The sequence below is a fragment of the Antechinus flavipes genome, chromosome 3 (assembly GCF_016432865.1).
Source record: "Antechinus flavipes isolate AdamAnt ecotype Samford, QLD, Australia chromosome 3, AdamAnt_v2, whole genome shotgun sequence".
NCBI classification, from domain to species: domain Eukaryota; kingdom Metazoa; phylum Chordata; class Mammalia; order Dasyuromorphia; family Dasyuridae; genus Antechinus; species Antechinus flavipes.
This window is the reverse complement of record NC_067400.1, coordinates 242,841,906-242,869,047: the sequence shown is the minus strand read 5'-3', so window position 1 is coordinate 242,869,047 and position 27,142 is coordinate 242,841,906. Positions and strand designations below refer to the sequence as shown.

General features: G+C 35.6%; 1 protein-coding gene across 1 annotated transcript in view; it reads right to left on the bottom strand.

Moving 5' to 3' along the window:
- DSCAM (DS cell adhesion molecule) overlaps positions 1-27,142 on the bottom strand; it is an 818,605-nt gene that overhangs the window by 47,799 nt on the left and 743,664 nt on the right. Inside the window, exons 24-26 of the mRNA XM_051990574.1 lie at positions 13,320-13,418; positions 10,901-11,089; positions 9,578-9,868 (exon numbers count right to left, since the gene is read on the bottom strand). Coding sequence (XP_051846534.1) covers positions 9,578-9,868; positions 10,901-11,089; positions 13,320-13,418 — 579 coding nt within the window. The remainder of the gene's footprint in view (positions 1-9,577; positions 9,869-10,900; positions 11,090-13,319; positions 13,419-27,142) is intronic.

Genomic DNA, 27,142 nt, shown 5'->3' with positions numbered 1-27,142 from the left:
CAAGCAGTTTACATTCATTTCCCAGTGTTCTTTCTTTGGGTGTAGCTGCTTTTGTCCATCCTTGACCAATTGAAACTGAGTTAGATCTTCTCTTTGTCAAAGAAATCCACTTCCATCAGAATACATCCTCATACAGTATTGTTCGTTGTTGAGGTACATAATGATCTCCTGGTTCTGCTCATTTCACTTAGCATCAGTTCATGTAAGTTTGCGAATCCTCTCTGTATTCATCCTGCTGGTCATTTCTTACAGAACAATAATATTCCATAACATTCATATACCACAATTTACTCAACCATTCTCCAATTGATGGGCATCCATTCATTTTCCAGCTTCTAGCCACTACAAACAGGGCTGCCACAAACATTTTGGCACATACAGGTCCCTTTCCCTTCTTTAGTATCTCTTTGGAGTATAAGCCCAGTAGAAACACTGCTGGATCAAAGAGTATGCACAGTTTGATAACTTTCTGAGCATAGTTCCAAATTGCTCTCCAGAATGGCTGGATGTATTCACAATTCCACCAACAATGTATCAGTGTCCCTGTTTTCCCACATCCCCTCCAACATTCTGCATTATCTTTCCCTGTCATTCTAGGCAATCTGACAGATGTGTAGTGGTATCTCAGAGTTGTCTTAATTTGCATTTCTCTGATTAATAATGACTTGGAGCATATTTTCATATGTCTATAAATAGTTTCAATTTCTTCATCTGAGAATTGTCTGTTCATATCCTTTGACCATTTATCAATTGGAGAATGGCTTGATTTCTTATAAATCAGAGTCAATTCAATATATATTTTGGAAATGAGGCCTTTATCAGAGCCTTTGACTGTAAAAAATGTTTTCCCAGTTTATTGTTTCCCTTCTAATCTTGTCTGAATTTGTTTTGTTTGTACAAAAACTTTTCAATTTGATATAATCAAAATTTTCTATTTTGTAGTCAATAGTGATCTCTAGTTCTTCTTTGGTCATAAATTCCTTCCCCTTCCACAGGTCTGAGAGGTAAACTATCTTATGCACTTCCAATTTATTTATAATCTCATTCTTTATGCCTAGGTCATGAACCCATTTTGACCTTATCTTGGTATACAATGTTAAGTGTGGGTCAATGCCTAGTTTCTGCCATACTAATTTCCAATTTTCCCAGCAATTTTTGTCAAATAATGCATTCCTATCCCAAAAACTGGAGTTTTGGGGTTTGTCAAATACTAGATTAATAAAATTATTGGCTGTTTTGTCCTTTGAATCTAACCTATTCCATTCATCAACTAGTCTATTTCTTAGCCAATACCAGATGGTTTTAGTAACTGCTACTTTATAATATAATTTTAGATCTGGTATAGCTAGGCCACCTTCATTTGATTTCTTTTTTCATTAATTCCCTTGAAGTTCTTGACCTTTTGTTTTTCCATATGAACTTTGTTGTTATTTTTTCTAGGTTATTAAAATAGTTTTTTGGGAGTCTGATTGGTATAGCGCTAAATAAATAGATTAATTTAGGTAGTATTGTCATCTTTATGATATTTGCTCGCCCAATCCAAGAGCATTTAATATTTTTGGTTAGATCAGACTTAATTTGTGTGGAGAGTGTTTTGTAGTTTTGCTCACAAAGTTTCTGATTTTCCCTTGGCAGATAGATTCCTAAATATTTTATACAATCAGTAGTTATTTTAAATGGAATTTCTCTTTGTAACTCTCTTGGATTTTGTTAGTGATATATAAGAATGCTGATGACTTATGTGGGTTTATTTTGTATCCTGCAACTTTGCTAAAGGTGTGGATTGTTTCTAATAACTTTTTAGTAGACTCTCTGGGGTTCTCTAAGTATACCATCATATCATCAGCAAAGAGTGATAATTTGGTTTCCTCATTGCCTATTCTTTATTCCTTTAATCTCTTTCTCAACTCTTATTGCCAAAACCAGCATTTCTAACACAATATTAAATAGTAATGGTGATAGTGGGCAACCTTGTTTCACTCCTGATCTTATTGGGAATGGTGCAATTTGTCCCCGTTACATATGATGCTTACTGATGGTATTAAATAGATACTACTGATTATTTTAAGGAAAACCATTTATTCCTATACTCTCAAGTTTTTTAATAGGATTAGATGTTGGATTTTATCAAATGGTTTTTCTGCATCTATTGAGATGATCATATGGTTTTTATTAATTTGGTTATTAATATGGCCAATTATACTGATAGTTTTCCTAATATTGAACCAATCTTGCGTTCCTGGTATAAATCCTACTTGATCATGGCGTATTTATCCTGGGGATGATTTTCTGCAGTCTTTTTGCTAATATCTTATTTAAGATTTTAGCATCAATATTCATTAGGGAGATTGGGCTATAATTTTCTTTCTCTATTTTCAACCTACCTGGTTTAGGTATCAGTACCATGTCTGTGTCATAAAAGGAATTTGGTAGGACTCCTTCATTCCCTATTTTTTCAAATAGTTTATAAAGCATTTGGGGCTAATTGTTCTTTGAATGTTTGGTAGAATTCACATGTAAATCCATCTGGTCCTGGGGATTTTTTTTAGGGAGTTGATTAATAGCTTGTTCTATTTCTTTTTCTGAAATGGGACTATTTAAGCAATTTAGTTCCTCCTCTGTTAATCTGGGAAGCCTATATTTTTGGAGGTAGTCATTCATTTCTCTTAGGTTATCAAATTTATTGGCATAAAGTTGGGCAAAATAACCCCTTATTATTTTTTTTAATTTCCTCTTCATTGGTGGAAAGTCCTCCCTTTTCATTTTTAAGACTATTAATTTGATTTTCCTCTCTCCTTTTTCTAATCAGATTTACCAAAGGTTTATTAATTTTAATGTTTTTTCATAAAACCAATGCTTAGTTTTATTTATTAGTTTTTTTTACTTTCAATATTATTAATTTCCTCTTTTAATTTTAGAATTTCAAGTTTAATAATTGATTGGGAGTTTTAAATTTGGTCTTTTTCTAGTTTTTTAAGTTGCAAGCCCAATTCATTGATTTTCTCTTTCTCTATTTTATTCAAGTAAGCCTCTAAGGATATAAAATTTCCCCTTATTGCCGCTTTGGCTGCATCCCACAAATTTTGATATGATGTCTCATCGTTGTCATTATCTTAAGTGAAATTATTAATGTGTCTATAATTTGCTGTTTCACCCAATCATTCTTTAAGATGAGATTATTTACTTTCCACTTACTTTTTGGTCTATTTACACCTAACTTTTTGTTGAATGTAGTTTTTATTGCATTGTGATCTGAAAAGAAAGCATTTACTGTTTCTGCCTTCCTGCATTTAATTTTGAGGTCTTTATGTTCTAATATATGGTCAATTTTTGTGTAGGTTCCATGAACTGCTGAGAAGAAAGTAAACTCTTTTCTGTCACCATTCAGTTTTCTCCAGAGATCTATCATACCTAACTTTTCTAATATTCTATTTATCTTTTTAATTTCTTTCTTATTTGTTTTTGATTTGATTTATCTAAATCTGAGAGTGCAAGATTGAGATCTCCCACTACTATAGTTTTACTGTCTATTTCTTCTCGTAACTCTCTTAACTTCTCCTTTAGGAAGTTAGATGCTATACCACTTGGTGCATATGTGTTTAATATTGATATTGCTTCATTGTCTATAGTACCCCTTAGCAAGATATAGTTTCCTTCCTTATTTCTTTTAATTAGATCAAGTTTTGCTTTTGCTTGATCTGAGATAAGGATGGCTACCCCTGCTTTTTTGACTTCACCTGAAGCATAATAGATTCTACTTCAGCCTTTTACCTTTACTCTGTATGTATCTCCCTGTTTTAAATGTGTTTCCTGTAAACAACATATTGTAGGGTTCTGACTTTTGATCCATTCTGCTATCTGCCTCCTCTATGGGAGAGTTCATCCCATTCACATTTATGATTAAAATGACTAATTCTGTATTTCCTGCCATCCTAATATCTCCAGATTATGCTTTTCTTTTTCTTGTCTCCCTTCCCCCCTTCCCTAGTATTAAACTTATTGGTCCCACTTGCGTCACACAGCTCTCCCTCTTTAGGATCCCACCCTCCTCCCTTTGAATCCCTTCCCCTTTCTTGTACCCTTCCCTTATTATTCTTTTTCCTTTTCCCTTTTCCTTTCCCACTTTTTAATGAGGTGAGAGAAGAGAGTAGAATTCACACAATGTTCCTCCCCCTCTCTAAGTTTCCTCAGATATGATAGGTTTCCTTTGCCTCATCGTCGCATGTAGTTTCCCTCTTTTTATCTCCCCTTTTCCATTTTGCTGACACTCCCCTTTCCATTTCTACTTCACTTTTTTATGTTATATCGGTAAAATCAAGTTATACATGTGGTTTTTATGTATATCCACAACAGAAATACAGTTCTCAAGAGTTCCTTTTACCTTTTTTCACTTCTCTTGAGTCCTGTTGTTGGAGATCAAATTTTTTGTTTAAGTCTGTTTTTTTCCTTAGAAACAAATGGAATTCCTATTTCATTAAATGTCCATCTTCTTCCATGGAAAAAAATGCTCAGCTTAGCTGGGTAGTTTATTCTTGTCTGCATTCCAAGTTCTTTTGCCTTTCGGAATATCAGATTCCAGGCCCTTCGATCCTTTAATGCTGAGGCAGCCAGATCTTGCATGACCCTTATTATGCACCTTGGTATTTGAATTGTTTTTTTCCTGGCTGCTTGTAATATTTTTTCTTTAGTCTGAAAATTCTGAAATTTGGCTACAATATTCCTCAGAGTCTTTATTTTAGGGTCTTTTTCAGAAGGTATTGATGAATTCCTTCAACACCTATTTTACCTTCCAGTTCTATTACTTCTGGTCAGTTCTCTTTGATGCTTTCCTGTAAAATAGTATCTAGGCTCTTTTTTTCATTATAATTTTCGGGTAGTCTAATGATCCTCCAGTTTATCTCTCCTAGATCTATTTTCCAGGTCTGTTGTTTTTCCAAGTAAATATTTGACATTTTTTTCCAATCTATAATTTTTTTTTTTGTTTTCCTTGATTGATTCTTGATGTCTCAATGAATCAGTCATCTCCATTTGTTCAGTTCTGATTTTTAGTGAGTTATTTTCTTATTAGCTTTTTTACTTCTTTTTGTATATGTCCAATTGAGTTTTTAAATGAGTTGTTTTGCTTCATGAAATTTTTTTCCATTTCACTAATTTTTTTTAGTGAGTTATTATCTTTTTCCAATTCACAAATCCTACTTTCTTGGGAATTCTTAACCTTTTCCAATTTATAAATTCTGTTTTTCTGCACTTCTTGGGAGTTTTTTACCTTTTCCAATTCACATTTCAGGAAGTTGTTGCTCTCTTGCATAACTTCTCTTTCCTTTCCCCATTTTTCTTCTAGTTCTCTTTTAAGGTTTTTAATAGTCTCTTCTAGGAGAGCCTTTTGTATTAGGGGCCAACAATTGTCTGGAGACTGCTGTTAGTCTCTTCAGGGTTGAAAAGCTGCTCTCTTTCTGAAGAGAAACTATCAATTGTCCTTTTGATTTTTTTACTCATTTTGTTAAAGCCTGTAGGGTCTGCCTTCAGAGCCAGGAGGTTACCAGTTTCCTCTGCAGAGCAGTGATAGGTGTATGGACGGGTAGCTGTCCTGCCAGTCAGCTACAAAAAGCAGTGAGGTACTGGAGTGCTCTGGGAAAGAGTTTCTCATCAGGAAGTAACTCAGGCCTACAGGGCTGGACTGGGAAAGTGCCCTGCAAAGAACCTGGGCTATATGGGATAACGACTGCCCTGGGGCTAGAGATTGAGCAGTGAGAGTTTCACTACCCCCAAGCCAAAGCCAGCCCTGGGGCTGTGGATATTAGCAGCTGAGCAGTGAATGGTTTTGCAGGGACCAGATTGTCTCTGCCCTGTGAAGCACAATCTGCTGGGGAAGTTCTATTACCCCAGGCCAAGCCCCCCACTGTGCAGATTAGAGGCTGCCCAGGTTGTGTTCCCCTGCTGTGCAGATTTGTAACTGCCTTGAACTGCGGGATGTGGCTGCAGGCCTGTGTTAAGGGTCTGCCTGGATCACTTCCGGGTTTGAGTGGTTACAGCCAGATCTCATTAGGTTCTGGCCTTTTTTAGAGTACCCTCTGTTTTAGGCTTTAATTTGTCTGCCAGTTTACTGCTTTGTAATCAAGGCAGAGCAGTTATCCTATAGCAGAGGCGTCTCTATAACTTTCTCTAGCCACAGAGATCACTCCTACCCCTGGTCTATTCAGGACACTAACCTCTCACTGCCTGCACTAGTCTGTTCCTGGCCCCTCAGAACAAACCTTTTCTGGCAATCTTCCATATTATCTTCACCTGATAAATTGTGTGCTTCTAATCTTAATGAATTTAAACAGTGAAGAGCTATTTTTGAGCTTGAATTTAATAGTTGGTTATGAGGGGAATGAGAGGAGCTTAGAAAGTTGCCTGTGCCTTCTCTGACATCTTGGCTCCACCCCCCAGGAAGACAATTTGAAGAGGGATTTTAACATAAACATAAATTTCTGCCTATGAGGAACCCCCCCAACCCCCACCAGAACACTTGAAACTAGTTTTCATGATTTGAGGAGTCAATCAATTTCAGCAAAAGTAGAAAACAATTTTCAATTTCCTTAATGCCTTATTTTTATGGATTATCTATAATACTGGATAAATTTATAGCATTATTTCCCTAAAAAGAAAATCTAAATTATAATTAATATGAAACATAGGTATAATATGTATGTGCATTTATGTATTTGTGTGTGTGTGTGTGTGTGTGTGTGTGTGTGTGTGTGTGTGTGAGTTCACTGTTATAGAGAACCATTCTCTTAATAAATTCCCTTTACTAAGGCAGGTCAGCATCTTTTCTATAAGAATTAGAGAATTGCCTAAAACACTAAGATTTTACGTGATTTGCAAAAGGTCATAGGCTCTCTGTCTCTATTTCTTTGTTTTTATGTCCCAGTCTCTCTGTCTCTATCTCTGTCTCTGTCTCTTTCTCTGTCTCTGTCTTTCTGCCTCTGTCTCTGTCTCTCTCACACACATTAGATATATAACAAATATATATATGTGTATATACATATATATATTTCTAAAAAAAGATTATTTGGTATCTCCAAGTATAGATAAACACATTTAAATGCTATAATCTTTTTTTGGTGGTCATAGAAGACATAGTGACAGCAGAGCATAATGAATAAAATTGAACATATTAGGAGATAACTTAAAAATAAAAATGTGAAAGATTTCTCTGAAATTTATTTTTGAACAGTTAATATTTAAGTAATACTATTTAATAATTATGAAAATTCTGTATTTTTTTCATGACAATGTCCATTCAGGGAGGCAGCTAGGGAGTACCATAGACAGAGTATAGTAGAGTATGGTAGAATAAGAATAAGAAAAAATTCTTAGAAAAAGAAGATCTGAGTTCAAATCCAGTCTCAAACATTTACTAACTGTGTGACCTGGGGCAAGTCATTTAACCTTGTTTGCCTCAGTTTCCTCATCTGTAAAATGAACTGAAGAAAGAAATTGCAAACTATTCTAGTATCTTTGCCAAGGAAACCCTTAATGAAGTCATGAAGAGTCAGACACAACTGAAATGACTGAAGTAAAGCAACACAAATCAATGAACTACAAAATAAAAATCAACTTTAAGTCTGCTTTTTTGCCTTTAAAACATTCTGATGGGAAAGAAAGGACCTAAATGCAGAGCTAGCAGTAAGAGAGTAAAATGAAAATTCAGTGAAAAACATGCACAATAATCCTTATTAGAGAAGAAACATCAGTGGCAGAGTATTTACAGAAGTATTCTAGGAATATGGACCATGGCTTACAACAAAAAAAATAGATGTAAATAATTCATGGGAAATCAGAAATTCTATATTAGGACTATGTTGTTAAAGAGACTCTTAAACCTTTAAGTTAAAAAAAAATGATTGGTTTCAAATATATGTGGAATGTATTCATGGGACATTGAACTAAATTTTCAAAATAATCACATTTAGAAAAAAGAAAGGTTATTAGATTTTATATTTGAAGACAATTAGTATGATTATAATAGTTTTGAAGGACTTTTGTTATTATTTTTAATTACTTTTTCATCTTTTTTGATGGTATTTAGTTAGAAATAGTTGAAAATGTTGCTCTCCTCCCTTTTTTATATTTAAAATGCTTACTATTCCCCCAAAGATAAAATAATTGATTTTATAACTGGATAAAATTATTGAGATTTAAGCTATTACTTTGTTGACTTATTGAAAGAATCCTGAGTACAACTCAAGTAGAAGGCAGAACCAAAGGGATAATATTCTCTAATCTTGATTGAATATGATTTTTGCCATCCTTCACTAGGTTCTTATATTTTGAATGGTTTTCATTCTCTATAACTTAGATAATTTTAGCATTTGTGATGGTGACATAATAAAAAATTTATATACATACAGTTAGATATGAGTATTTGTTATTATGATATTATAATATTGGGATCAAAATATCAACAAAAGGAAGAAAGTATTTATCATTTTATCTAGTCAGTTATGTTATGGAAGGTTTTGACCATTTAAACTTTTCCTAAAATAAAAATGATACCAAATTCAGCCAATCAGTTGGAGAAAAAAAACATTATAAATTACAATTAATTAATAATTATTCTGCTAATTGCTACAATGCAGAACATTGAAACTAATAGGCTGCTGTTCATAACACTATTGTTATGTTACTAGGCCTAATAGTAGACCACTATTAATGACACAACAATGGAACTATTATATGCGTATTATATCAACTAGTTCAACCACTATATTTTATATTATTAAAAAATCTTAAAATCTTGAATCTTGACATTAATTTCACTAATTAAGAAGTCACCAAAAATCTCTATTACAATAAAAATAGATAAAAGAAAACAATTTATCTTTTAATATGATCACCTATCTCCTACTGATCCCAAACTAAACAGTTGTGTTGTTCTCTATTTAAACTGTAGACGAAATGAATCTTTTCTTTCTTTCTTTTTTTTAAAACTAGAATCCTACTTCTGCCTTGTATATAACACATGTATATCTTTTTTACATACACATTAATTTAATAGAAAGCTTTCTTCTTTTTTTTTTTTAAAGAAAGCTATTGCTTACATGTCAGAGGGAAAGAATTGGGGAAGGGGCAAAAATAAATTAGTTATCATTAGTTATTGTTTATATAAAATCCCTTAATAAGAATCTTTCAGGAGCAGCTAGATAATACAGTGGATAGAGCACTGGCACTGGAGCCAGGAGGACCTGAGTTTAAATCCAACCTCAGGCATTTAACACTTAGTAGTTGTGTAACCCTGGGAAACTTGCTTAACTCCAATTGCCTTACACAAAAAAGAAATTTTCAGTATCAATGAAGTTATCACTTAAAGGAGATTTATCTTAGCTCTTAATCTTTTAGCTTTAAACCATGATAGTAGGTTCTTTCCCCTAAATTTATAGAGTCCAAGTGAGCTCAAGAAGCAATGAGCAAAGAGCTTGAAGAGTAACATTAAAGCCCAATAGTAATTATGGCTTTTGTTCCAGATGCAGAGAATGAAAGAGTTCTTAAACTGAAATATAAAGGAACAGATATAAAATTAGATGCTTACTGCCATCATAGTTAAGTGTAGCAAATTTGGCCTGTTTCTCTGCACAACCAGCACTGTTGCACACCCTCATTTGCAGCTCATACCAGGTAGCCTCTTGTAGATCATACAAAATGTATGACTTCGAAAGTGATGTTCGTTGAGCTGTTGTCCAGACTGTCGTCCCAAATGGCCTATACTCCAGAATAAAAGAAGTGATTGGACAACCACCATCATTCCAACCAATGAGATTCAACCTCACTCGAGTGGTGTTAATGCTGGCAAACAGTTCTTGCTCCTTTGAAAATTGTGGTTCTAGAAAATAGTATATATTTTAATATTAGTATTTCAAATAAAGATAACAAAATAAAAAAAATAAAGTCCTGTATTTTCCCTTAAATTTTCTCTCTTTGAAAAATCAGTTTAACTTAATTGTTACACAATTTGAATAAAATGAGTGTGGAAACTATCATTTTCAACTTATGAGACAGCAGTATATTGAAATATTATTGGCAGTAAAACTATATCACTACAATCATTAGAGGCCTGTTTTAAAAATTCAGTTTAATATCACTTAATATAATTGTAAAAGGAGCAAAATCATTACTTCTGAGTTTCAAATGACTTGACCCAATAAATAGACTTGATCAAAACTTCCAATCTTAATTTGCATTGAGATAAATCTTAATGTGTGATGTAGTACATGTACCTAATTTGGTATAACATAAAGGGACTTCTTTACAAAAAGCTCTTCCTCATACATTTAACAATACTTAAACTCCATTAATTAATGAACTTAAAAATTCAATTGCTTTCTTATTGATAAAATGATGTGAAATGACTAGATAATTTCTAAGGACCTTTCTAACACTACTCATTCTATTATTCTACTTGGAAGAATTATAATTTACCTATTTACCTTCTTTCTGATAAGTACCTGAAATACACACACACATACACACACACACACACACACAAACACACACACATAAAACTAACTTGTCTGGGAGGGGAGAGAGAAACCAGGGAATTAAAAGGGAAGTGGAGACAATAATATGTGCTTCACAATTTTTTAAACATATTATTGATCACAAGGTCCATGTTTTTCCAAGTATTTCTTATTTCTACATGCTAATGATGTGGCTAAAAACCTAATTGAGTTATCTTTTAAGAATAGTTCCTCTCTTTCACTACACTGATACACTATTTAATATAACCATACATATTTACTCACAATTGCATATATATTATACACAAAAGACAAAATTCAATTCTTTGCTAATTCTAACAGGTTAGTGTTACTATCCATAAAATAGCAAATGAATGCAAAAAAGAGAGTAAACAAACCTTTTCCTAGTGTTTTTGCTTCTATGATTTCACTTATGCGCCCTGGCCCAACTCCATTTTGAGCAGTAAGTGTGAACTTATACCAGGTGCCACATTTCAAACTTTCTAATCGATAAGAACGTTCACTAGGACTAATTGGAAAACTACCCCACTGCTCACTGTTATCTTCTGAGTACTGCAATATATATCCTTAAAGAAGAAAAAAAAAAGTTAGCACCATTTGGCATCAGGTATGGAACCTATTAAATACGTATTGTCAATTTAAGACATCATTTAAAAGAATTTTTATTTTCTTGTTATTGTGAAATTGAAAGTTGATTTTTAATTCTATTTAGTTAAAACTTAATGCTTCTTATGCTTTCAAGTTTACTTAAGTAACTTCTGGTCACTTGGATCCCAATTCTACTCTTATGATTTGTAGCTCCACATAGTTTTTTGACATATACTTCCACACATGTAAATTTTACTTCTCATCCACATTTGGGATAAACATGCTTAACCTAAAAATCAAGCTGATTTAATCTAAACTGTTGTGGCAATTAATATTACTTCAGAAATATACACAAAGTGAAAGTAAAGTCTAGAGCTGTTTTAATGACAACATAGGTACCAGAATAACCTAAATTAGGCCTGAAAAAGAGACTCTTAATTATCACAAAATTAGTATTGTTTATGTGAGTGCTTCAGCAAAGAATCTGGTGAGTGAGTTTGCTAAACACTTCCTGCTAACACCCTTAAAGTGCTTAAGGTAAAGGAGAACTTTGCCAACAAGTGTTTTTGTGTGATCTATTTGTCTCTCAATATCAGTTAGCATTCTTTTGACTAACTTGTGTTCAACTTCAGTTTGTCTACCCATCTTTTTCTGTTAACCACAGAAAAGTGTATAAATCAATAAAAAAAAATATGAGTTTTCTAATCTTAGAGCCTGAGCCATTTGGACACATTCAGTTTTAAGGGTTTTTTTTTTTTTTTTTTTAAGACATCCCCAGATATTGCCTGTGGTTAACTATAGAATGGTGAGCTATTTATCTCAGAGAATATCTTCTGATTTGTGTATTTAAGGACCACAGTTCTGACACCTGGAATTCTTCATTCCCTAGATCCCTGCCCACCTCTTAGGAATGTGTCTTTCTGACAAATATCTGCCCAAATTCCTGCCTTTTCTCATTCCTTTGTTTGAAAAGTATAAATATATCCTTCTTAGACTTTGAACAGATCAGAACACTGATACTGTTCCAGTTTAAAAGTTTCTTCTTTTCAGGCAATAAATGCATTTGTAATCTGTGCAAATCATAATCAGACTCTGGTTCATTCAGGTCTTCTTCCTTTCCCTTTTTATTTCTTTCCTTTCCTCTGTTCCTTCCTTTCTCTGACATAATTTAGGAATTAGTTTTGCATGACTATTCATATTTGTAAGAGGTATTGTTTTCTTATTTTCTTGATGGGTAGGAATGAAGAGAAAATAAATTTTGGAAATGAAAACATTTAAAATAAAATATAATATTTTTGTCACGTTGCTGATACTATATCAAACATCATTTGTGTAGTGTTGTAAATTATGAGAACAGAGAAATATGCTTCCACATTTCATCCCTTCTGCTTTTTAAAAAAAAGAATTGTCTAAGAAACTCTGAAATGTCACAGAGGATACAAATGGTCTTTTTTGAATCTTTGATTCAGGAAAAATGAGGTAGAAATTGCTAAGATAAATATAGTTTTTGAAAAGAAAAATATTAGAAAACTAGGAGTATCTCCTAAATGGAAAAATAAAAGATTTAGGCTTTATAACTCCAGGGATTAATGAAATTATATTTTTTTCTCTTTCTTTTTTGATTTTGTTAATGATTCACTTATAATCCGTGCAGTATATTTTGTATATTCTAGAACTGGACTCTTGTTATTCATCACAAGTAACAGTAAATATTTGAGAGGCAGTATTCTACAGTGGATAGGAAGCTGGCTTTGGATTTGGGGATGTTTGATATATAATAGCTGTGTGATTAGAGGAAAGTTATCTCAACTCTTAGTGCTCCAGGAAACTTTCAAATATACAAGGAATCAATGAAGTACCTATTTGCATTTATCCAGAGAATTTCCACTTTGAAAGTTTCCCACTTTAAGGAAAACACAAATCCAGAATTATTCCTTTCCCAAATCACTCCAATTATATGCACAGTACTATTTCTGTTAAGATTATTCCAAGCTAGGGATCCAATTACATAGATGTAGAATTTCTTATACAAATAACTAGTTGTCTGATGGTTAGTTGGGATAAATTAACACAAAATAACCAGAGAGTGAATTTGTTTCTCTCAATGGATTGTCATTGTTTGTGTGTGATATGTAAGAGGTACCCAGAATTAAGTGAGTTGTTAAAAAACTAAAGTTAATGACAAGTTAATAGTTTTTATCCTCTTACCTCTGATAGAACTGCCACCATTATCTCCTGGTATCCAGGAAAGGGTGATTGAAGAAGATGTAGTTTTAGATACAGTTAATCGAGGTTGATCTGGTGGAACTAGAAGGAAAACATTTTGAAAAAATAGATATTTGGTGTTCATCACAAATCTTTTCTTACAAAAACACAATTCATTTCTGCCAATATTTCTAATCTATATCAGTCAATCAACTAGCATTTATGATGAAAATACAAAGCATGAAATAATCCCTACTCTCTAAGATCTTCCATCATTCGAAAGAAAAAGTACAAAATTTCTCAAATAAAATAAATCAACTAGATTTGTATTAAAATTTATTATTCATTGCTTTAACCTACTTGTATATTATAAGATACTGAATTACTTTTTAAAATAACTACAAATATAAAATATCTACTTTCATTTCTCACACTGATATAATTATTATATTAAATAAGTAAATACATATATAGATCTCCCATGGGTTAAAAGGAGAGAAATATATATCCCAAAAAGGAAGCAGAGAGGGAAAGAGGAGTTTTGCTAAAATTCAGTTTTCTCATAAATACTACAAATATCTCCCAAGTTATCTTATCTCTAAGTAAAAAGATTTATCAACATTTAGAAGCATATGAAACTGAAAGAACCTTGGAGTATGATGAATCAAGATTTTTTTCCTCATTAGAGCATATAACATCTTGAAATTTAGTATTATTTTGGAAGGACTCACAAGAGTCATTGGATAAAGAAAAGGTTTGAGAAATTCTAGGTCAGTTCATCAGAGTCCTTAAAAGAGTCTCACATAGAAGTCTTTTCATCCCATGTTCTAAGAGGCATACTATAATGATCTTTAATTAATATTTTAAGAATTATCAACAAAAGGCTTTAATTTTCAATATTGTCTCTGAATGTCATAAACTCATTAAAGCCAAAAGTGAAACATTCATCACATTTGCAGGAAGTCTGGATGACATAGTTCTATAACACTTAAGTAATTTCAGGAATAATACATCCTTGAGCAGGAAAGGAGAATTTAAATAAAAAAGCAATTTTCTTAAAGTAATTTTCCCCTTTTTTCCTGTTCACATGAATTTCATGATCTTTGGTTCTTTAATAATTCCAGCTTTTAAAGAAACAGTTATTGTTTCCTAATTTATAAAGAAGGGCAAAAGAAGCTGACAGCAACAGCTATTATTAATACTTGTACTGATGACTTAGTAAGAATCTTTCCGGGCTAGTCACTGCATTACACAATTGGTTAATTTTGTTTTATTTGAAACAGAATGTTACTTGTAGAGATCCAGAAGTCTGGAGAAGTATACTTGAAACAAGGCATTAACTCAGTGGAATTGATGAGATGATGGTTCTCTAGTATACATATACTTACTACTTAGCATGGTGATGTAATGGTTATCTAATTCACACATACTTAGTATGCTGTAATGATGTAATTACAATAAGGTATATAAGGCTAAGAAGGACTGGAAGATAGGTATTCCATATTTGACCATACTTGTGGTGGCTGTCCTGCCTTCATCACTTTTCCACTAAGACCAAGGTCTCAGGCTAATACCAACATCCTCCAGAAAGCTAGCCCAAACATTACATTTTGGTGTCCAAATGTGGATGTAAGGAGTGAAGCTTGACTGACTTGATCATAAGTTCAGTGGAGAAATCCCTGTTTCCAGGAAATAGGGTGAGTAAACTAGTCACTTTTGTTTTTCAGCTTAAATGGAGCAAATACTAAGAAAAGAGTCTTTCCCACTGCAAGGAAAGTGGGCAGCAAGCATAGTTAGGTTAATAAAGAAGCAAGTTTTGATGGTAACTTGGGAGCAGATCATTGGACTCTTAGATACATTTTAATACATGTCTTCTTGGCTCTCAAAGGAAGAAAAATTAGAACCAGATAAGTGGAAACTAGTGGGAGAGCAACTAATTGAATATTACAATGATAATGGTCCTAATACAATTCCTGAGGAAACATTCTATATATACAACATAATACAATTGGCTATAAGGAATTGCATAAGTTCTAAAATAAGGAAAAAGGAGAAAAAAGGAGGGGTATGGTACTGACAAAGCAGCTGAAAAACATGAAGAATTGGACAAGAAAGGAGTTAAGTACAGTGCTGATGAAATTAATGAGTATGGTGCTTCTCAGTCAGCATTACCCATGCAGCAGCTTTGTCCACCCTCATGACATGATTACAAAACGCATTAATTAAAGCTAAAAATGAAGGACAGGACATATATGATGTAAGAATAGAAGCATACCCTGTTATTGAAAAGTTTGACTCTTCAGGTCAAGAAAAAAGAAAATATACTCTGTTTAATTTGGAAATTATCAAATATCTGAAAAAGGCTTATACTCTTTATAGCTCTATATCATCTTATGTTAAGATGTTATTAGAGAATTTAGCTTTTGAAATTTTAATCCCCAGTGATTGGAAAGCTATAGCAAGGACATATTTAGAACCTGGACAAAACTTGTTGTGACTTTCTGAGTATAATGAACACTGTAGAATACAAGCCCAATGAAATAGGTAACCTGCAGTTAAAATACCAGTCACCTTTGATCAACTAGTAGCTTTAAGTCTGCAGACACTTTAGCATAGCAGCATATGAGCAAATTGCTGCTGCTGCTATCGAAGCATGGGGCACCCTTCCAGGAAGTCAAGATATAGGGGAAGCCTTCATGAAAATAGCTCAAGGTTCAAATGAACCCTTTTCTGATTTCAATGGACGTCTGCAGACAGCTATCATACAAACTATTGGTGAAAATATAGCAACAGAAATTATGATAATTTGCTAAGGAAAATGCTAATGAGGTTTGTAGAAGAATTCAGTGGGCACAAATGGCTATGATGCAGACTTCTCAAGATCTGAACATGGGAAGATAGGGTCCCTTTTGACAAGGGACTTCCAGAGAGACTTGTCAATGCTTCCAATGTAGTAAAGTAGGGCATCTGAAAGTTCAATGTTGCCAGAGAAGACAGGGTAGGAGAACAAAACCCAAAACCCTATGTCCAAAATTCAACAGAGGCTTCCATTGGGAATAGGAATGTAGAATGACTCAGGAAAACAGGAAGCGGGGCTCAGCTCCACAGCTCCAGGTAAAAAATACTTTGGGCATGATGGCCGCTGATGTTACACTCAGAGAATCTTTAAAAGTTCAGTACTCTGACATGATGAATCAGACAAGAAGCAATCTGATGGAAGAAAGGGATTACAATTGGAAAGAATAGAATTGTATGCAGCTGGGACTATTAAGATGTCCCCTGGAGAGGAGAAATCTGTCCCTATCTGGTCTATGGATCCTTTGCCTACAGGTACAGTAGGATTGACCATTTCACCTCCTGAGAGTGCTTACAAAACAGTGTTCATCAACATACTGATGTGGGACACTGGAGAATGTGTAGCTAATATCCCAGTCACCAATATAGGTAGACAAAGTGTGACTTATCAACCAGGAGAAGTATTAGCATCAGCTTTACAGATACACACTCTTGATAGGCAATCTAGTGATATTTACCCAGATTTTTGACTCCTAACAACAGAATTCAGAAATATTTTAGACTGCAGCTGTTACAGCTGACCGACTTATGCTCACTACCTATGTAAATGGCATATCACTGGAAGGGTTGGTAGACACGGGTATGGATTGCACAGTCATTAAAGGTAGCAGTTAGTCCAGTCATTGACCAAAGATTGAGGCAGACACTTGTATGTCTGGCACAGGAAGCTCAATAGCAGGTGAAGTTAGTGACATCCCTTTGAGATGGATATTTGAAAGTGAAATAGCTCTTTTTACTCCTTTTGTAGTTGAAAAAATCCCCATCAATATATGGGGAAGAGATCTTACAATTAGCATTACAATTGAGTACTAGGGCTTTTTAGGCAAGTCTGCTATTGAAGGCCTGCCTGCGTGCTCATCTGTTTCCATTCAATGGAAAACTGAAACACCAGTGAGGGTGGGACAGTGGCCTTTAACAAGTGAAAAAAATCAGGCCTTGTTATATATAGTACAGGACAACTTGACCAAGGACACTGGCAACCTTCTCTAAGTCCTTGGAATTCCCCTGTATTTGTTGTAAAAAAGAAATCTGGAAAATGGAAGATGTTGACTGACTTGAAAAGTAAATAAAGAGATGGAAACTATGGGAACCTTCAGCCTGGACTTCATCTTCTACTCAATTGCCTAGAGAATGGCTCTTTGGGTTATAGACGTTAAAGATTGTTTCTATTTTATCCCTCTAAATAAGGAGGATATGAAAAGATTTGCCTTTTCAGTATAGAGAGTTAATTTAGCTGAACCTTATAAAAGATATGAATGGACAGTTTTGCCACAGGGAATGAAAAACAATCCTATTATGTGCCAAATGTATGTTGCTGCTGCTCTTACTCCAGTAAGGAAAGCATTTCCAAAAGTTATGCTATTACATTATATGGATGATATATTGGGATGTGCACCTGAGGAACAAATGTTAGAAGCATGTCTACAAAAGACCATAGAACCACTAAGGAGCTACAAATTGTAGGTAATGGGCTGAGGCTTGAGTTGATGCACTGAAGTCCTGAGCACATGAGGCTAAATAGTAATTGGACCACACTCTATTAATATATATGCTTGGAGAAAGAATGGCCCCCACCCACTCTTTGTGCAAGTCCTGATGTGTTGTATAGGAAATAACGTTTTTGGTGGGTGGAGCCAGGGGAGTGGAAAGGGAAGCGGAAAGAGAGGCTGCTGGCTGGCATCTTGTCACAGTTGCTCGCATTGCTATCGAGACTGCCCTCCACCTCCGATCCCCCTCTGCTAGCTGGCTTCCTGTCTGCCCATATTGCTATCACAATCCTTCTCCACCTCTTCACTTCAATAAAGATTTTTAGGTTTTTCCCTTAATCTGAATTCCTGACTCCAGCTGATTTTAAATACACAGTCACCACAGTTGGCACCCAAGCATGGGAGCCAAAAACCTTACTTTCACTGAAGAAGTCTCCAGTGACCAGGAACTTAGGTGAGTATTGTAATAGACAAACAAGTCTATTTCTTAAAGACTAAACTAGTAACTTTTTTTGGCTGAAATCGGATAGATCCTAGCTAAAGATTCTCCCCACCCCAACACCCCCATCCCCCCCACCCAGGAGTGGCGCTATAGAAAGCATGCTTAAGCTGATAGAAGATCAAGGGCTACTTATAACTTGGGAACAGACAGCTAGACTTCTGGGTACATTAAAACACACCTCCCCTTGGTTCTTAGAGGAAGAGCAAATCTCTCCAGATACTTGGGCATTAATTGGTCAACAGCTCTCCGCATATTACAACAAAAATGGTCCTCATTCAATTTCCACCTAGGCATGAATCTGGTGGCAGATGGTGAATCTGAGGCAGCTTCAGCCCCACCGAAGGAGCAGGTAATTGACTCCCCTCCCTCAACTCCACCCTCTGGGATGGAGGGAAGAGGGGTAGTGGGAGGGGCAGTGACAGCACCAGCACCTCCCCCCCAGCATCCAGCCACTCCTATGACTAGATTGCAAAAGGGACTAATTAAAGCCAAAGCAGAAGGGAGAAATGTATTGGAATTTCAACACCACATTTTTCCTGTAATTCAACAGTTTAATTCTTCAGGTCAAGAAAGTAGAAAATATGCTCCTTTTGATCTAGAAATCCTCAAAGACCTGAAAAAGGCTTGCACTCTTTATGGGGCTACATCAGCTTATGTTAAGATGTTATTACAGAATTTCGCTTTTGAAATCTTGACCCCTAATGACTGGAAATCTATAGCAAGGATATGCCTAGAACCTGGACAAAACTACTTGTGGCTTTCTGAATATAGTGAGCTCTGTAGGATACAAGCCCAACAAAATAGTCAAAGTGGAGTTCATGCTGCAATCACCTGTGACCTACTAACAGGTGTAGGTTCCTATGCAGATGTCGTAGTACAGATTAATTATTCTATAGCAGCATATGAGCAAATTGCTGCTAATGCTATTAAAGTGTGGGCTTCCCTCCACAACAAAGATGACAAGGGTGGGGCCTTCACAAAAATAACACAAGGGCCAAATGAACCCTTTTCTGAATTTGTGGGACGTTTGCACACAGCTATCACAAGAACAAATGGGGAAAATGCAGTAACAGACATTTTGATAAGGCAACTTGCTAAGGAAAATGCTAATGAGGTTTGCAGAATAATTATACTAGGACTGCACAAGGATGCTCCTTTATAGGAGCTCATAAAATTTGCTGCCACAGTGGGCACAAATGCCTTTTATAGCCAGGATATGATGCAAACTTCCCAAGATCCCAGCATGGGAAGACAGAGTCTCTCCTGGCAAGGGACTTCCAGAGAGACTCATAGATGCTTTCAGTATTTCAGTATTTCAATACCCCAAATGCAGCTAGCTGGTAAAAATGCAAATGTTTATTTTCTCCTTCCAAAATAGCCCAGTTAGTTAAGGCCTATCTCTCTTCTTGGTTCCAAGAGCTCCCTCCGAATGTCTCCAAATCCAAAGGTTTTGTCCTTCAGCCTCTGCCTCTGTTTTCTTCAGCCTCCAGCCAGCACAAAGATGGAATGAATCTCTTGTCTTCCAAAGTAATTCTCTCCTGGCTCTAGCTCAACTCCGACTTGTGGCTTCTTCTGACTTGACGCTCTCCTCTCCATGTACTTTGGCTGAATTCTCTTTGTACTGACCTTCACCAGCTAGTTGGTCCAAAGTGATTTGTCCATTAAGCGAGCAGTACAATTATCTGGGACAAGACCTGACAAGATATACACCTTTTACACCAATACACAAATTAATGTGTGCTGTGAGACCATTTCAGAGTGGCGAATTTTATTAGCCATGGCTCCAAATTTTATACACGGGTCTCCATTAAAGGTAACCAGACTTTTACATAATTGGTGATGGATTCTTGAAGAAAAAGTTTCTAAAGTTCCTCTTAAAGGACCAACTATCTTTACAGATGCATCCAAACACAATATTTGTGCTGTATACTCTCGTGACTTAACTATAAAGAGAGTAGTCAGAACTCCTTTTCAGTCCCCTCAGCAGAACGAATTATATGTGATCATGCTAGCTCTCACTTATTACCCAGGAAACATAAATATAATATCTGATTCAGTCTATTCAATAGGTGTGGTACAAAGAATTGCCACAGCCCAAATAAAATTTGCAGCTTCTAATATATATCAGTTCTTTAAGGAACTTCAGAAGCAAGTGAGAAAGCATCCAGGAAAGATTTATACCTTGCATGTTCACTCACATAGTGGACTTCCAGGTCCTATTTTTGATAGAAATTCAAAGGCAGATAGATAGCCTTTTTTTTTTTTAAGATTGATAAAAGAGGTTTATTATTGAATAAGCAAAGTTAAAGTATAGGTGAAGGTAGAGATAAGGAGGGCACTGGACAGAGGGTCTAGTGGACAGAGGGTCCTCACATGGTAGCCATGTTTGGAATCTCTGCAATGTTTGGAATCTCTGCCGATAGCCTTTTAACTATGTTGGCCAGTACACCTTTATTTCAAGAGGCCCAGGAATCCCATTCTAAATACTATCAGGCTGCTTGAGCTTTGTGTTTACAATTTGGGATAACAAAAGAGGAAGCTAGGAGCATAGTAAAAAGCTGTACAGCTTTCCTTCCTTTCCACCCTCCTACTCTCTCCCTCCAGGGAAGAACCCTCGTGGTTTGAGACCCAATGAAATCTGGTAAATGGATGTGACCCATTATAAATCTTTTGGTTGTCTGTCTTTTATCCATGTTGTGGTAGACACCTTTTCAGGATTCACTTTTGCAATACCAGCAACAAAAGAGACAGCCCAAGTGGTCACTGAATTCCTCACGCAAGCATTTGTCATTATGGGTGTACCACCAGCAATAAAAACAGACAATGGTCATGCATATACCTCCAAACATTTTGCACACTTTTGTGCACAGTATAAGATTTTACACACCACTGGCATACCCTTTAATCCTCAAGGACAGGCAATAGTAGAGAAGAGAAACAGAGACATTAAGATGCTGCTCCAAAAACAAAAGAAAGGGGGAACCACCGGTAATCCTAGAGAACTTCTAAATCTATACTATTATTATACTATTTACTTCTTGATTTTTGATAAAGATGCACTGGCTCTGGCAGACAGGTTTTATAACCCACCGGAAGGGCAGTGTCCAGTGTGAGCAGCTCCACTATCTTTAGATAATCTCCAGGTAATGTGGAGAGACCCAGAAAGTGGTGAATGGAAGGGACCAGATAGGCTAACTGCTTGGGGGAGAGGGTTTGCTTGTACCCCTACAGGTGGAGAAAGAATCAGATGGGTGCCAATGAGCCGTATTCGCCTTGTCCAAGGGAGCAGACCCTTGAAACAAAGGAGAAGACCCAAGAAATGATGGGTGCTTCTGTTGCTGATGGTGCTCACCATTGAAAGAGCATGGCAGTTATGGCATTTGACTCATGGACATCAAAAATTGTTGGAATTGAAAACCCTCAGGAATCATTGGATTCTCTGAGACATCAGGTTGTTGTAGGACTCAAAAGCCCTCAGGAATCATTGGATTTTCTGAGAAATGATAAGACTGTTACAGGACTTCAAAATCTGCTGGAATCATTGGATTCCCTAACATATAAAAAGACTTTTGCAGGACTTCAAAAACTTGGGTGGGGGGGATCATTGGATTCCCTGATATGTGAAGCAATGGACAATAGATTGGTTTTGAACTATCTCTTGGCTTCTGAAGAAGGCGTATGTGTGACTGCTGTTTACATACTCTCCTTCTAGGACTTCTGGCAATCTTTTACAATACCATGTTGATTTATATTGTTTGTTATACTGTTACTTGCGTTCACAATTCATGTTTGTTATACCACATCAAGTCTGCACTGACTGTGGGGAGAGTCATCACTAATAGCCTCTCCATTATTGCTGTGTGCTTGTGTAATACCTCCCATGCTGATGGATTTGTGCATACCTGTTTCTAATAAGACCCTTCAGCTCAGAGACCCTCTAGCAACCCCCACTTCCCTTTGGTGCTTTTCATCTCCCTTCCTGAGATGTTAGGGAGGGTGTGATTATCTCCTTTTTAGTGCTTTCACCTCTTTTCCTGAGAAGTTAGTGAGGATGTGATCACCTCCCCTTGGGGGCTCTGACCTCCCTGAGGAGTCAGGGATGGCATGACCGTGTTCTAAAACAAAAGAAAGTGGGAGGTGTATTGGGCTGAGTCTTGAGTTCATGCACTGAAGTCCCAAACACGTGAGGCTAAATAGTAATTGGACCATACTCTATTAATATATATGCTTGGAGAAAGAATGGCCCCTACCCATTCTTTGTGCAAGTCCTGATGTGTTGTATAGGAAATGACGTTTTTGGTGGGTGGAGGCAGGGGAGTGGAAAGGGAAGCGGAAAGAGGCTGCTGGCTGGTGTCTTGTTACAGCTGCTCGCATTGCTATTGTGATTGCCCTTCACCTCTGATCCCCCCTGCTAGCTGGCTTCCTGTCTGCCCATATTGCTATCGCAATCTTTCTCCACCTCTTCACTTCAATAAAGATTGAAGATTTTTCCCTTAACCTGAATTCCTGACTCCAGCTGATTTTAAATACATGGTCATCACATTGTACATAACTCTAGAAAAATTCAAAGACACACTATATTTAGGATATGAAGTATATCCTAAGGTGCTTACAGTACAAAAGCTTTCTTTCAGAACAAAGAAGATGAACACTTTAAATGATACATCCAGTGTTAGTCTTAATTACCTATTAATTACAATCATTATATGACATTTTAAGGGGAGACAATGCTTTAAACTCACCACACCCGCTTACAAAAGAAATTCAAAAGGATTTGAGAGAAGTTGAACTGGTTTTATCCAATGTGGTTCAAAGAGTTACTCAAAAAAAAAGGGGGTTTTGAGTAAACTCTTGGAAATATCAGTTTTTGCTACAAAAGAGGTATCCACAGCAATCCTTCATCAAGGACACAGTATGATAAAGTGGGTGAACCTCCCAGCACAACCAGAACAAAGCCTTACTTCTTTCCCAGTGCTTGTGGCTAGAATTTTATTGAAGGCCATTAAGTGAGCAGTACAATTATCTAGGACAAGACCTGACAAGATATATACCTTTTATACCAATACACAAATTAATTTATGCTGTGAAACCATCCCAATGTGGCAAATTTTATTGGCTACAACTCCAAATTTTACACATGGGTCTCCATTAAAGATAACACAGCTATTACATAATTGGTGATGGATTTTTGAAGAAAAGGTTTCTTAGGTTCCTCTTAAAGGACCCCCTATCTTTACAGATGTATCCAACCATAACACTTGTGCTGTATACTCTGATGACTTAACTATAAAGAGAGTAGTCAGAATTCCTTTTCAGTCCACTCAGCAGAATGAATTGTATGCAATCATGTTAGCTCTTAATTATTATCTAGGAGACGTAAATGTAATATCTGATTCAGCTTATTCATTAGGTGTGGTACAAAGAATTGCCACAGCCCAAATAAAATTTGTAGCCTCTAATATATATCAGCTCTTTACGGAATTTCAAGAGTAAGTGAGAAAGCATCCAGGTAAGATTTATATCTTGCATGACCATTCTCATAGTAGACTTCCAGATCCTATTTTTTGATGGAAATTCAAAGGCAGATAGCCTTCTAACCACATTAGCAAATATTCCTTTATTTCAGGCATCCCAAGAATCTCATTCTAAATATCATCAAGGTGCTCAAGCTTTACATTTTCAATTTGGCTTAACAAAAGAGTAAGGTAGGAGCATAGTAAAAGCCTGTATAACTTGCCTTCCTTTCCATGCTTCTATGCTCCCTCCAGGAAAACAAAAACAAAAACAAAAACAAAAAAACAAAAACAAACAAACAAACAAAAAAAAAACACTTGTGATTTGAGATCCAATGAAATTTGGCAAATGGATATGACCCATTATAAACCTTTTGGTCATTTGTCTTTTATCCATGTTTATAGTAGATACCTTTTCAGGATTTACTTTTGCAATACCTAAAGCAAAATTAACTGCCCGAATAGTCACTGAATTCCTCATACAAGCTTTTGCAATCACGGGTGTGCCATAAGTAATAAAAACAGATAATGGACCTGCATATATTTCTAAACATTTTGCACACTTTTGTGCACAATATCAGATTTTACACACCACTGGCATATCTTTTAATTCTTAAGGACAGACAATAGTAGGGAGGAAAAATAGAGACATCAAGATACTCCTCCAAAAACAAAAGAAAGTGGAGAGCCACAGGTAACCCTAGAGAACTTTTAAATTTAGCTCTTCATACCATCAATTTTTGATTTTTGATAAAGATGCACTGGCTCCAGCAGACAGGCTTTATAACCCACCAGAAGGGCAGTGTCCAGTGCGAACAGCTCCACCATCTGTAGATAATCTCCAGGTGATGGGGGAGTGGTGAATGGAAGAAACCAGACAGGTTAACTGCTTGGGGGAGAGGGTTTGCTTGTATCTCTACAGATGGAGAAGGAATCAGATGGGTCCCAACGAGCTGTATTCTCCTTGTTCATCAGAGAGAGATGGAGAAAATCCAAGAAACATCAGGTGGTTCCATCGCAGATTGTACCCACTACTGAAAGAGCATGGCATTTATGGCAATTGACTCATGAATATCAAAAATTGTTGATAATACTGCTGCAGGACTTCAAAACCAGCAGAAATCATTTAATTCCCTGATACATGAAGTAATGAATAATTGATTAGTTTTGGACTATCTCTAGGATTTATAGACATGTATAATTCCTCATGTTGATTCATGTTGTTTGTTACATCACTGTTAGCCTGTGTTATATTACTGTGTGCTTGTGTAATACCTCCCTTCTGATGGATTTATATATACCTGTTTCAAGTAAAACTCTTCAGTGGAGAGGAAACCTTCTAACAATATCTGGTTTGGTGTTCTCACCTCCCTGAGAAGTCAGGGAGGATCTGATCACCTGTGTTCTAAAATAAAAGGAGAGAACTCTGGAGAAGTATATTGAAACAAGGTATTAACTCAGTGAATTGAAGAGATAATGGTTCACTTATATAGATATACTTAGTACTTAGCATTGTGATGTAATGGTTCTCTAGTTCACACATACTAAGTATTTTGTAATGTTGTAATTACAATAAGATATATAAGGACTAAGAAGGACTGGAAGATAGGTATTCCATTTTTGACCAGCCTCATGGTGACTGTCCTGCCTTTATCACTTCTCCACAAAGAACAAGGACATGGGCTGATCCTGAGGTCCTCCAGAAAGCTAGCCCAAACATTACAGTTACTCTCATAAGAGACATAGAAAAAATGCAGAGAACAACATCAAGAGCTTTATACTTACTCATTAATCTTTTTTAAAAAATTGACTGACTTGTTCTAGGTTTCGTTCTAAAGAAAGTTTTGCTTCACTTAAAAATTAATTTATTTATATTTGATGGCACAGTGTTTGTTGGTTAATTCCCAATAATGGTGGACTAATTGTTACAAAAATTTATAGGCATCTCAAATGTGAAACACCTTTAATATGCTTTAAAATGTCAACTTATACCTTTTGGTTATAATGCACATACAAGATATTATGCCGTGATATTTCATTACAGCAACATAATGTTATAAACTGACAATAAGTTAAACTTATTGAAATTTAAAAGCTGGAAATCTTCAATATTAGACAAGATTTCTAATACAACCAAAATTTTTTTTAATTTGGGAGACCCCAAATATGTCTCCCTTTTATTGTATCACAGGGCAGTAAATTATTGCTGATACAGTCAAGTTATTATAGAAGATGATAATCACAAAGTACCAAGAATCTTATTTTGATTCAAGTACATAATTCTTTTTAAAATTTTATTTTCCCCGGTTACATATAGAAACATTTCCCCCCCACATTTTCTCATGAATCATATTGGGAGAGAAAAATCAGAACAAAAGGGAAAAACCATGAGAGAAAGAAAAAACAGAAGAAAAAGAAAAGTCACTATGGCATGTACTGATCTACATCTATTCTTCATAGTTTTCTATGTGGATGTGGAGGCATTTTCAAACCAAAGTTTATTGGGATTGCCTTGGATCACTGAACTGCTGAGAAGAACCAAGTGTGTCACAGTTGATCATCACACAATGTTGCTGTTACTGTATACAATGTATTCCTAGTTCTGTTTGTTTTGTTGAATTATCAGTTCACACAAATCTTTCCAGATCTTTATAAAACCAGCTTGTTCACCATTTTTTTTTCCTGAGGTAATAGGGGTTAAATGATTTGCCCAGCATCACACAGCCAGGAAGTGTTAAATGTCTGAGGCCAGATTTCAACTCGGTACTCCTGACTTCAGGGCTGGAGCTCTAGCTACTACACCAACTAGTTGCTTCCATTATTTTTTAATAGAACAATAATATTCCATTACTTTCATATACTATAACTTATTCAGCCATTCCCCAGTTGATGGGCATCTACTTATTTTCTAATCTTTGTCACTACAAAAGAGCTGTTGTGTGTGTCCTTTTCCCTCTATCTTTGGGATATAGTAGTGGTAGTGCTAGATCAAGGGTATGCTCAGCTTTATAGCCCTTTGGGAATACAACTGAAAATTTCCCCTGAATTCTGAAACTCAAAAAGCTTATTTTATGCTTTGAGTATAATCAAATCACTTCAAATAAGTATGTACTTCTATCTTCAATTCTTCAAGAAAAATCAGACAGTACACAGATATGTTGCAATAGTTTATGTGCACATTCAGAATTTATTTATTGAAAAGAACAAAATTAGAAAACAAATCTTTCCCTACTATCATGCTAAAAACCT